At 35.8% G+C, this 12,516-nt stretch overlaps 1 protein-coding gene across 1 annotated transcript in view; it reads right to left on the reverse strand.

Annotated features, from left to right (window-relative positions):
• The window catches only part of KCNQ5 (potassium voltage-gated channel subfamily Q member 5), a 118,110-nt gene that overhangs the window by 54,178 nt on the left and 51,416 nt on the right, over nucleotides 1-12,516 (reverse strand). Inside the window, exons 4-5 of the mRNA XM_087920357.1 lie at nucleotides 4,290-4,465; nucleotides 3,587-3,712 (exon numbers count right to left, since the gene is read on the reverse strand). Of these exons, the coding sequence (XP_087776483.1) occupies nucleotides 3,587-3,712; nucleotides 4,290-4,465 (302 nt within the window). The remainder of the gene's footprint in view (nucleotides 1-3,586; nucleotides 3,713-4,289; nucleotides 4,466-12,516) is intronic.

Consider the following 12,516-nt stretch of genomic DNA (forward strand, 5'->3'; position numbering starts at 1 on the left):
CATTCCAAATGAATAAAAAATAAACTCTTTCCTAAATCTGATTTACTTATTCATTTAATTTATATGGCAGCTTGTTTGCCAAGTACCTTTAAAACCCTAAACGGTCAGGCTATCTAAGAAACTACCTTTCCCTTTATAAACTAATCTGGCTCTTAAAATCCATTTCTGGCATGAAGGGAAAAGGCCTCTATTCTCCTAGGATATGGAACGTTTTCCCTTTAGGAGTTGTGCTTGGTCCCCATTCTCTCAGGCATTTTGAAATCTGTAGAGACACACTCTTTATTTCGTTTTGTAAATTGTTAGCTAAATTTAGTATTAATTTTAGCATATGTTTATAGTATTTTATATTGCTTTGTGTTTTGATACTTATTTTTTTTTTAAATCATATTGAATTCTCACTAGAACAGAAAAACAGAGCATTAACTGAATAAGAGTACTGTAAAAATGATGGAATAAAATGTTAAAGCCATCTTCAGGCTCCTAATATGTATTGGCTATTTGTTAAATTAAAATCCAATCCTTGGGGCAAATCATTTTGATTAAAGATCAGTCTTTAAGAAAGGAGTTGTACAAAGGTGAATAGGCCAGGGCTGATAGTTTGATTAGCTGACAGTACTCAGTTGTGGCTGGTGAGATTTTGTTCTCCTGTTGATTGCCATCATATATAGTTATAGTATGAGGCTCTCTCACACACACAAAATGGAAATAGTTAGGCCAAGCCTTTTTTGCAGCAGGATGGATCAAAGCAAGGTAAAGTATGTCAAATTAAGATAAGGTGTGTCTTATACGTACACATACAGGTGTGTGTGTTCTCCTTAAATCTTATTCAGGACTGATTAATTGGGAATATTCCATACATTAAATTTTCAGTCAGATTTAGGGAAAAAAATGCCAAACCCAAACATAAATTATCCTGTCTTAACCTAATGACTTGTTTCTCAAAATATGCCAAAATAATGCTGGGTCACACAAAGTATTGTACCAAAACGTATAGAACTTCATTTAGCCTGATCTGATGTGCCCAGCTACTACAGTTACGCTTAGTGTCCGAAAGACTGCAGTTTCAACACAAACAATGTAGAGTGTTGCAGGACTTCAGAGTCAAATGTCACGATAGCTACAAATTCACACTCTTGCTGTGATAAAAATAATGGCTCAGAGTCTAGTCTTTCATCATTCTGGTTTGAGAGTTAACTCTAATGGCTTAACATTCTTATTTTTCTACATAAAACTTTCAAAATCTTTTCCCAGAGCTACTGTTTCGGTTTCTATAATGCCTAAAGGAAAGAGGCTTTACACAGGAAGTCATCACTTAGCAATCGCTTGCTCAGTAACCATTCAAATTTATGATGGTACCGACTAAGGAGACTTATGACCTCACTGTTGTGGCTGTCACAGTACCCCTGCAGTCATACGATTATGTTTTGGACATCTGGCAACCAGCTTGCGATAACGATGGACACAGTGTCCCACAGTCATGTGTTCACCATTTGCAACCTTTACTGCCAGCTTCCAACTTGCAAAGTGAATGGGGAAGCAAGCAGGTGGTCACAAGTGGCAAACATATGATGTTGCACTTAGAGATCCCATGGAATTCGCTTAACAATGGCAACTGGAATTGCTGCATCTGCTGCTGTAAGCCAACAGAGTAATGTTATGTTGCCCTGAGAGACCACTATGTCATTTACCAATGGAGTTTCTGGTCTCAATTACTGTGATTAAGCGAAGACTAGTATCCATGGGGTTGCGATGGGTTGGACACGACTCTGCAACTAACAACAACAACCTATATTTATTTTGAAACATAAGCTTATTACTTATGTAAGTTTCAGTTATAATCTTATACAACAATTGAAAGAATTATATTCAGTGCAATCACTTATTCTGTCTTCTATCCACAACTGGGTGATTTCAGCTCTATGTGCTTGGAATAGGTGTTTGCTGGGGTACCTCCAGCTGAATGCCCCCTCATTCTAAACCAGTTGTGTTTTGCTTGCTATTTTGCTTGCTTTTCTTTTTCTAATATATAAGTTTTCTTAAGTTTTCACGGGTACTTACATGTATGGTATTCAGCTTTGTTCGGGTATTTTACCACGTCATTGTAGTTGTGATTTTAAAGTTGTAGCAACGTTTCGGCAGAATCTCATCTGCCATCATCAGGCTTCTGTATTGTGTTCGTCTGTGAGTCAGGCCCCCACAGTGGTTTCAGTTTTAAATTTGGGGCAGCCTATTGCTGTGCCAGAATGGTTTTTTCTTCATCCTGATTGGTTGGGAGTCTTGGTTTGTGTTTATTGGTCTTGGAGTTTGCTGTGTTCTGCTTGATTGGTGTTTCTAATATCTTCTGTCTGTTTTGTGGCTCTTTTTGTATCTTGATTGGCTGGCAACATTGTGTTCCTTTATTGGAGGCCTTTAGTGCAGCTTGGCTCCGGGTAACAAATGATAGCCGTCCATTTACCCGGAGCCAAGCTGCACTAAAGGCCTCCAATAAAGGAACACAATGTTACCAGCCAATCAAGATACAAAAAGAGCCACAAAACAGACAGAAGATATTAAAAACACCAATCAAGCAGAACACAGCAAACTCCAAGACCAATAAACACAAACCAAGATTCCCAACCAATCAGGATGAAGAAAAAACCATTCTGGCACAGCAATAGGCTGCCCCAAATTTAAATCTGAAACCACTGTGGGGGCCTGACTCACAGACGGACACAATACAGAAGCCTGATGATGGCAGATGAGATTCTGCCAAAACGTTGCTACAACTTTAAAAGCACAACTACAATGACGTGGGAAAATATCCGAACAAAGCTGAATACCATACATGTAAGTACCCGCGAAAACTTAAGAAAACAAATATATATATATTCCTGACTCTATAAAAAAGAAACATTTTACTAATGGAAAAAAAGAACTCAATAAGAATATAAATATTTGATTAAGAAGACAGAGGCTACATGTCTGGACAAGAAGGACAGGGTAGTTTGAATGAAAAGCTATAGGTGGAAGAAACGTATGGGAGGCATAGGTGTATGAATAAGCAGAAAAGAGAAAAATGGATATGCATGAAATCCTCTAACAATGTAGAGAATATATTTTTCTTTACGTCAATGTTTGGGTGAAAGGATATGAGCACATTGGTTTGAGCATGAATCACAGAGGAAGAAATATTGAAGGATACATGGATGATGGGGGAGAGGGAGAGACAGAAGGAGAAAGCAAACAAGCAAGATCTCAGCTACTTTTTCTTTAGCTCCTATAGTTTTGGATTTGGCTAAAATCACAGCTAGTATATAGCCCCCTACAACTTCCCCTCAACCTATCAATGCCTTCCTTACCAAGATACAATATAATAGGTCCATTCATTTAATAAGATTCAAAAGAATATTAAATAACGCAAAGCATAAACCTGCTTTCGTCAATCTGTTATGCTCCAGCTATGTTAAGACAGCAACCTCCTAGCATTCCCAGCCAACCATTGACATTTTTTGGAAATTTATCAAGTTGCAGACTCAATCCAAAGGGCACCAGACTGGGGAAAGTTACAGTAGTTTATGTTACGAAGATTGATTGATTTTGTACTTACTGTGCCCCACCACAGAGCATCAGCATATGTAGAAAACTGAGCATTTGCATCTTTTTCAACCAGATAGACAAGGAAAGATGAAAAAATAAGCACTAAAAATCCAATGTACCAAGCTGTGATTAATTCCTGTAAGATAAAATAAGAATAAAAAGTAAACTTTTCTGATAATTTATCTGAATTTGTGTATTTGTTGGAATATAAGATTAATATAGTTCATTTTAGTTAAATGTGAAAAGTTCCTTGAGTATACAAATTATCCCTTAAATTAACAAATTATTCATGCCGTTTCAGGGCCTCAGTATTCAAACTACTTCATTTATGTCAGAAGTTGGATATAGCAAGTGGGCTTTTTAAATTTGTTGTTCAATCAGCAGAACTCATTTCTATGACAAATCTCAAATTATCTTAAAAATTGTTGCAACTTTCAAAAGAGAATTTTTATTATAATGTATAGATTGCAGTCATACATAAGACCATTCAGGTTTTCCAATAAGAATAATTTGTTCCATGGTTCTTTGACTTCTGAAGTTAGAAGGGATGGATGGACAACAGATGTGCACATGCATGCACACACTCGTGAAAGGCCAACACACATCAAAATATTGCAAGTTATTTGGATCATTCATTTAAATTTGGAATTCTTTTTTTTTGCAGCATACATTCAATATATTCACAAAAATGAAATATATGGATGGGCCCCTACCTTACTATGTGCATAAACCACTGAGCCTAACAATTTCCAAGTTCCTCCTCTTCGGTCCATGCGTACCATACGAAGAATCTGTAGGAAACGAAGACTTCTGAGTGCTGATGTTGCAAAAATGTTACCCTGAGTTTTTGCAGAAACAACTGCTATTGAAGCGATGAGAACAATGATGTCTGAAAAAAAAATACAAAATATATCAATGCAGACAGGGACCTTTATAGTCCATTAGCATGCCAATATATGATCAACTGGATTATTGTTGTTTAATGTTAAATATTAATTAGTAATTAGAAACTGAAATAATTGGTTAATAGTACCTACCTCTGAGAAAAAATGTTCACTGCTGATGTTGATAAATTCTAGCACTTCTAGATTAAGTTGAATAGCTGGTGATAACTGAATTTTTCATAGAAACTCTATCACATTATTCTTAAAAATCAATTTTATTTGGTATGCTATTTAAAAACCAACCTGGGAGAAATTATCTAGAGATTATCCAAATCACTTAGCAATATTTAGGACTGATGACAGTTGCAAAGAGAGTGAGTCTCTGAATAAGAAAGATACTCATAGATATTATAGTCAATTACACAAGAATATGCTTTGAAGAAAAAAATGCTCTTTAAATCCATGGTCTTTCTGAGGTAATTTATATTAATGTTGCAATTAATTTCATGCTTAAAAGACAAATATGATTATGTTTTTCTTTTTATATCATCAAAGGAGTTAAATAATTGAACTTTAACTATTTGTTTATTTAGTAGCAACAATCTATAAGTGATTTCTGATAGCTTTACTCCAAGCTAATTTGCTAATTTCTTGGTGTGATGGATACTTGGACGGTCCAGATGGCAAAAACTACAAAACAATCATAAGCACATGAGTGTTTGTAGGTGGTTATCGTAAGTATGATTTGTTCAAGCTTATTCATAAATATATTGTGGGATGGAGTTATGCAAAATGCCCAGTGGCAAAGTTGAAAACATCCTTTAAAATCCCACTTACAATCTGCTCAAGTGATGGTGATATATTGATATATGTTTGGGATAAGTGACAAAGAAACTGAAGGATAATTGAAGTAATTATATTACTATCATGTGCTTGACTATTACATTTATACGCATGCAATTTATATTATTAAGGAAGCAACATAATTACAGTTTATAAATATGATTTGATGTATGATAAGATATTACGGCAGTATTCAGATTCTCATATTTTGATATTTTTCCTTAGTTATTTTGTATATAGTGCAGCATTTTTCTCTTAAACTGACTTTTCTTAGAGGCAACTTAAATTACTTGATATATCTTAAAGAAATTATCTGAATGTTATTATCTGATTTCTTTCAAATCAGATAATAACATTCAGATAATTTCTTTAAGATATATCAAGTAACTTAAGTTGCCTCTAAGAGGCAACCTCTTTCAAAGGTTGTAATACAATGCCAAATTCTTCAGAGCATTCTGTATGTGGGAATCTTGTTAATTAACAATTTGGGAAATAGAGATTTCAGTCTTTCCAGTATTTGTCATCCTGTTTCAACATCTTTATTCTTTTAAGATTGAAGGAACTGAAGTACTCCAGACGCCACAATAATCCTGAATGATGCAGGTTCTACCATAGTAGGTGAAAATTGATTTCTACTATTGCTGCTATTATACTGTTCTAAGATAGAAAGGATTCAGAAAATTGGATAATATACTTGAATTACCTACTTTTAGCATCTAATACATCCTGACCATTCTAACAGTGTGAAGGAGAACAATTTAATGTTAGTTTTCCTTATGTCTGTCTCAATCAAAATAAATTGACTACAGTACTTAGACTTTCCTCACATCAAATAGGTTTTCAATATGACAACCCCATGAACTGAATTACTTAATTTCTCCCCCTTTCTTGTCTAGAAATTATCTAGTCATATTTTGAACATATTTTGAATAAAGAATAATTTAAAGCTACTCCACTTTGGGATTATTTTTATTGATTAAAAATGAATAGCACAAAAAAATGAATGAATGAAGCTACCTAGAATCACCTTATCATAAAAATGTAATCAAAATATATAAAAGTGAAATAGCATTCATGCATCATCACAAAATCTCCAGAACCGTAAAGCCTACAAACTTGAAATTTGGCACGTATGTTCCTCTTTTCTCACTAAGAAAGGATTTTTCGAAATGACCATCAGAGCATTAGTATTTCATATATTATTAACACGCTCTGATGCTAAGGAGTTCTACTTCCTCCCTCCACACCTGAAAAAAAATCTGTTCCAAATGCAAAACACCAGCAGAGGAGAGGAGTTTCAGTTTCAGTTTTACAGCAGCAACCAGCTTTAGTACAGAACAGTTGAGCTAAGCCATGCCCAGGCTCCTTGCTGTCTCTTTGCTCACACAGAAAATACTGTTTCAGTTTCCATGTTTAAGTTTCCAAACAGCCCTCAACTCTCACACACTGACAGGATGTTAGCCAGATGAATACCAGTGGATGCTGGTAGGCAGAGCCACAATTTTTTTCTCCTTATTTTCTTCCCCCAAAACTAAGTCCTTCATAGTAAAGCACGAGTATAGAGCTAGTAAATAAATAAAATAAAGATTAAACAGCCAGATAAAAGACAGACTACTCAGTATTTTCAATGGTCTTTTCAACACATGCACACACACAGAGTTTATGTATGTATGTACATTATATATGTATATATGATTCAATTTAACTTGCCTTAGACTGAATACTATTCTGTACATACAAAAGTAAGTAATAAGTACTTTATCTTACTAAAAAGGATTATATGAAAGCCTTGATTAACCATGATGGGTGGCAGAGGGCAATATCCATGGGGTTATAGATATATAAGAGGATAAAAGATGAAAACATAATTAATGAAATGGAATAGAATGGAATAAACTATACAGAAATGCTGTATGGGAAATCAGGAGAAAGATAATAAATTTGAATGTAGTCTGATCTTGTGGAATGGAGTTAATGAATACTTGCAATAGAATGAAATGAGTGATTTAATTATGAAAGAGAAACCTAAAGTATATGTCAGGAAAATATAAATTGGTATCATTCAGGGTGCTGTGAGTATGTACAGAAATAGAAATCCATTGGCTGGTGATAATTGTATGTGCACTTCTGTGAATAGTGATAATGAGAGAACCAGAGATGAGTTTTGGGTAAAAAAAACTGTAACATTCTGAATCAATGTAATTCTAGGGAAAAAAAATATCCTGCTAAGTGACATGAATAGGTGAGACGAGCAAGTATATTAAAAGTAATTAGGCTACTTAGAGATTCAGGAATAAATGCTATGGGGCCCAATGACACTTTGCAAAAAGGCCCACTTATTTTTATGTGATTTAGGCATAAGCACTCAAGTACAACACATAATCACCTAAAGGTGGGTAAGGAGGACCAAATGAGAAAATGTGCTTGAGGCTATTGTGATACAAGCTCTGTCTCTTACATTCTTTCAAGCAGTGTTGCAAACATGCAAATATGAAAGGTTGGCCTGTGTGTCGTGGCGAAGCTTTGTGATTTTGGCATCATTTTAATTAGAATTGGGGGCCTATGTACTCATGGCAACCTAAAAGCACAATGGTTGTTCATAATGAAAGAATCAACAAATTAGTGAAGCATGCAAGGAGGGTGAGAGATTATGAATGTGAGGAATGTACCATTTTAAAACAGGATCATGGATAGATCTGTGGAAAAACTAACATAGAAACAAAAATGTAAGACATCAGAATGCGAGAAGAAAAAAGTATATGTCCTACATGAAAAAACAACAGAAGACAGATGCCTCACCCAATAGAATGAACAGAAAGTAGCAATAAGAAAAGAAAAGGTATTTCTTGTTTGGAACAAATTAAAATGAATTGCTATTTGTAAATTTTAAAAAGTAGAGAAAATGCAGTGATTTTTCTAAAAATTAAAAAAAAACTGTTTTGGAAGTGGATAAGAAACATTAAACAAGGATTAAACAAGGGGCATCCAATACAGCCAATGGAATTTTTTTTAAAACAGCAATGGAAATGATTTGTGATAAAACTGAAGTGAAGGAATGTTGGAAGGAATATCTTAGAAATCCCTATGGGAATGACAGTGGTGCAGCACACAGCTAGCAGCACCTGGCTCTCTTTTTCGATTTAAATCAACCTTTGGTGCAACAACATTCATTTTTTAATCACAAGTCTAGGCCTGTTTCAAAGGAATACTAAAACCTTATTTAAAAACAGGTCTACTGCTGTTTCCAAAGACTGCATCCCACGGTGTTCACAAGAGAGATCAGTGAGATCAAAAAACAGAGGCTATGACCAGACATACAACATACCCCTTTTTGCAAGTATGTGGCACGTGTAAAAAGACAGGTCCTTGAAAACAAACAAAATTTAAGAAGAGCTACAATGTCCTTTTCTATGTATTGCATTTCATATGTGGTCTAAGAACAATTACTCCAATAATTATGGACCTGTTCAGTTGATTTCTTTTTCTTCTCCATTAAGTGGAAAGATGTTGAACCTCAACAGTGACATCACAATTAGGCAACAAGGTAAAAATTTTCACTAGAACATTGTGATGTAGTTCCTGTATCTCATCTTATATGCTGATTTGATTTTTCTTCTGATCTTTACCCTGAACTATCTACTTAACAACTTCTATGAAGCTACTATAGCACTCTCAGTTTGGGAAAAGAAATAATTTAGAACAACAAAAAAGTGAAATGCGTTCCCATAATATACGATGGTTGACCAGGGTGGCACAAATACATGCCTTTGGTGGCCAAAGACTTTTAATACTCAACCCAGTTTGCTCTGAACTCTTACTAGGAGGTGCAGATATAATACAGCGAAGGAAAAAGCAACAGCTAAACATATACAGGTAGTCCTCAATTTACGATCACAATTGAGCCCAAAATCTCTATTGTTAAGTGAGACATTTGTTAAGTGAGTTTTAGCCCATTTTACGACTTTGTCTGCCTCAGTTGTTAAGGGAATCGCTGCAGTTGTAACATGGTTCTTAAGTGAATCTGGCTTCCCCGTTGACTTTGCCCGTCAGAAGGTCACAAAAGGGGATCACATGACCCTGGGACATAGCAAAGTTCATAAATAAACAGCTGCTAAGTGTCTGAATTTTGATCACATGATCATGGGGATGTTGCAAAGGTCATTACTATGAAAAATGGTCATAAGTCCCTTTTTTCAATGCCACTGTTACTTTGAACTGTCACTAACTGTTGTAAGTCAAGGACTACTTGTACTTATTTGATGTATCTTCAGAGGAATTGTATTCTTTTGCTCCTCTTATCCTGGTAAATATTAAACTAGATATAATGATGTTTTATTATGCCAGTTGTCCTGTCTTTTTTTAATGAGCACAGAGGCATTTATTGCATTAACTTAATTAAAACAAAGCAAAGCCTCAATTTTATTTATTTTAAGATACATATACATTATTTTTCAATTATAAGTACTCTCTAAAAATCCTTAAAAATGGTACAATTTAACACAGATCAGATGCAAACAGATTTAGTCTATTTGCAGGCTGGTCTCCAGCTGACTTGGAAACATTTTGTCTGAATATATATTATATGGTTTCCAGCTTGTTGCTTGCTCAGAGTTCAATTTCTAGCTCTGGGATTTTCCTATCATTAGGTGATGTGAAAGAAAAGTAAAAGCAGGGATATCAAAAGACAATTATACTGTATTTAGATTATTATTCTGATTTTACATAGTTCTATTTTAGAACTATTCTAAGGCCATTCATCTCAGTCTATGGTTGCTTGTTTATCTTTTTCCTGTGTTGTGAAAGCTTCATGGCAGTTTGCATTGTTCTCTGTTTCTGTTCAATGGTACTTGCCTAAGAGATATTATGGCTTGATAATTCTGGCAATCTGAGGATTTAATTGCATTAAGTAAACTAAAAAACGGCACACATAGATTTTCAAAATACAAGACACGTTGTATTTTAAGCACAATACTGCAATTAGCCACAAATGTCAACTGAGAAGAAGTTGGGGGCAGGAGGAAAAAAGAGTCAAATATACGTACAGGCAGTCCTTGACTTACAACAATTTGTACAGTGACTTTTCAAAGATACAACAGCACTGAAAAAAAATACTTATGACTGTTTTTCACACTTATAAATGTTACAGCATCTCCATGATCATGCAATCAAAATTCATACACTTGGCAACTGGCATGTATTTATGACTGTTGCAATGTCCTCTCTCATCAGATCACTTTTGGCGAACTTCTGATAAGCAAAATCCATGGAGAAGCCAGATTTACTTAACAATCATGTTACTAACTTAAGAACTGCAGTGATTCACTGAACCTCTGTGGCAAGAAAGGTTATAAAATGGGGCAAAATTCATTAACTACTGTCTTGCTTAGCAATGGAAATTTTGGGCTCATTTGTGGTTGTAAGTTGAGCACTACCTGTAATCAACACAGAAACAACTTTTAGTGGACCACCAACCTCTGCCAGGAAAGGGGACCTGATTCTCTTGAGATTGTTACAAGATGGCAGAGACGTGAAACCGGTTACTTCAACACACAACTCTATATGAACCACAGATATCAGTGCCAGTGTTGGTACCAAAGGTGCATCTGAATAAGACTGACATAGCAACCCGCATCTCTGTCTCAAACTGCCTTTGGTTAAGGCCAGTCCTTTTGCATACAGTGGTGCTCAGCAGCAAAAGTATAGTTTCCCAGCACACTGCAACAACTCAATGCTTGGAATATATAGTTTATTGATCTTAGCTTGTCTTGATCTTAAAATAGCTGATCTAGATAATTTCTGTCCAATCATTAAAGACACTACAAGGCTCGTAATAGATTTATCAGCTATCCAAACATGATACTGTAGTTGAAATGTCAGAAAGTATCTGAAAACATAGATAACACATCTACTGTATCTTAAAATATTCCCTGACAATGATTAAGATATACTCATATATGCTACAGTTAAAGAGATATTGATATGCAGTTGTTGATTATTCATTGTAAATAAAATAGCTATTGGTCTTGGAGTAAAAGCTTTTATTTAGAACATCAATCCCATAAATGCTGCCTTTAATTAGTTTAATATGGTATATCATCATGGCAAATGGTAAGATATATTTCTTTCTAGTCTTGTGCATCAATCATTTTCATATTTTAGCTTATGATATCAGGTTATTATATCTTTACCCTCTGAATAGATGGCTGATCCCTATTTTTCTTTTATAATAAATCAGGTATATAAGGCAGTGAGATAGTGACTGATCACATATTGCCCTAAGTTATAAGATGGCTTGTTTCCAACTTAGTTAGCATGCTGTCTGCAGTAAGCCAATCTGATCTGTGAAACAAGGTTTATGACCTAGAACAGTGATGGCTAACCTTTTGTAATTGTGTGCCAAAAGTGCACGCCCCCCCCCGAGTATGCACATGCGACCCCGCACACTGCACAACTATGTGCATGCATGCATTTCACTCACGCGCCCCGCCCCTCGTGCATGCTCAGCAGATGCCCGACAATCAGCTGGTTGTTGGAAGGCACACGTGCATGCGCAGTGCATCTCTTCTGGGTGACGGCTCGCATGATGGCAGAAATGTTTCTGCATGCCACTTCTGGCACGCGTGCCATAGGTTCGCTATCACGAACCTGGAATGTGTAAACTCTTATCAAGAATGAGTCATTCAATGAATTGTCATTAAATCATAATTAACAATAGCATGATGCATAAACCTGGTTGAGGATTTGTTGGGCCAAAATCTGAATGTGTGCAAATTGTCCCTAGAGTAAACTAGAGGCTCTTCTTGCCATTTGTGGAATGGTTCCTTCTGCAATTCAGCAAGTCACTTGCTATAGCCCTGCCAGGCTTCTCAGGAGGAAGAGGTGTACAGAGAGCCACTCAGAGTTGTTGAGAGTCAGACGGCATAGACAATTTAACAAATAAATAAATAGGGGCATCTAGGGATAACAATCCTAGAGGGAAGGAATCAGCTCTCTCTAGCTTAGGCAGCTCCAGCAACGTCCAGGACTCCCTGCCTATAACCACAGACAGGGTCTCCGTCTCTTTTTTTAAAAAAAACCAAATTTTATTTTTATTGTCTCGGTCTCTGAAGTTCATCCTCCCAGCCCCAAGCTGAAGCCTGCTTGAAAGATACAAAAGCTGAGCTCTGCTCAGGAGCAGGGCAGCAAAACCCCCAGACAGCAACAGGCCTCGGCT

This window comes from Pseudonaja textilis, chromosome 1 (assembly GCF_049901715.1).
Source record: "Pseudonaja textilis isolate UNSWEBS1 chromosome 1, rPseTex1.2, whole genome shotgun sequence".
Classification (NCBI taxonomy): domain Eukaryota; kingdom Metazoa; phylum Chordata; class Lepidosauria; order Squamata; family Elapidae; genus Pseudonaja; species Pseudonaja textilis.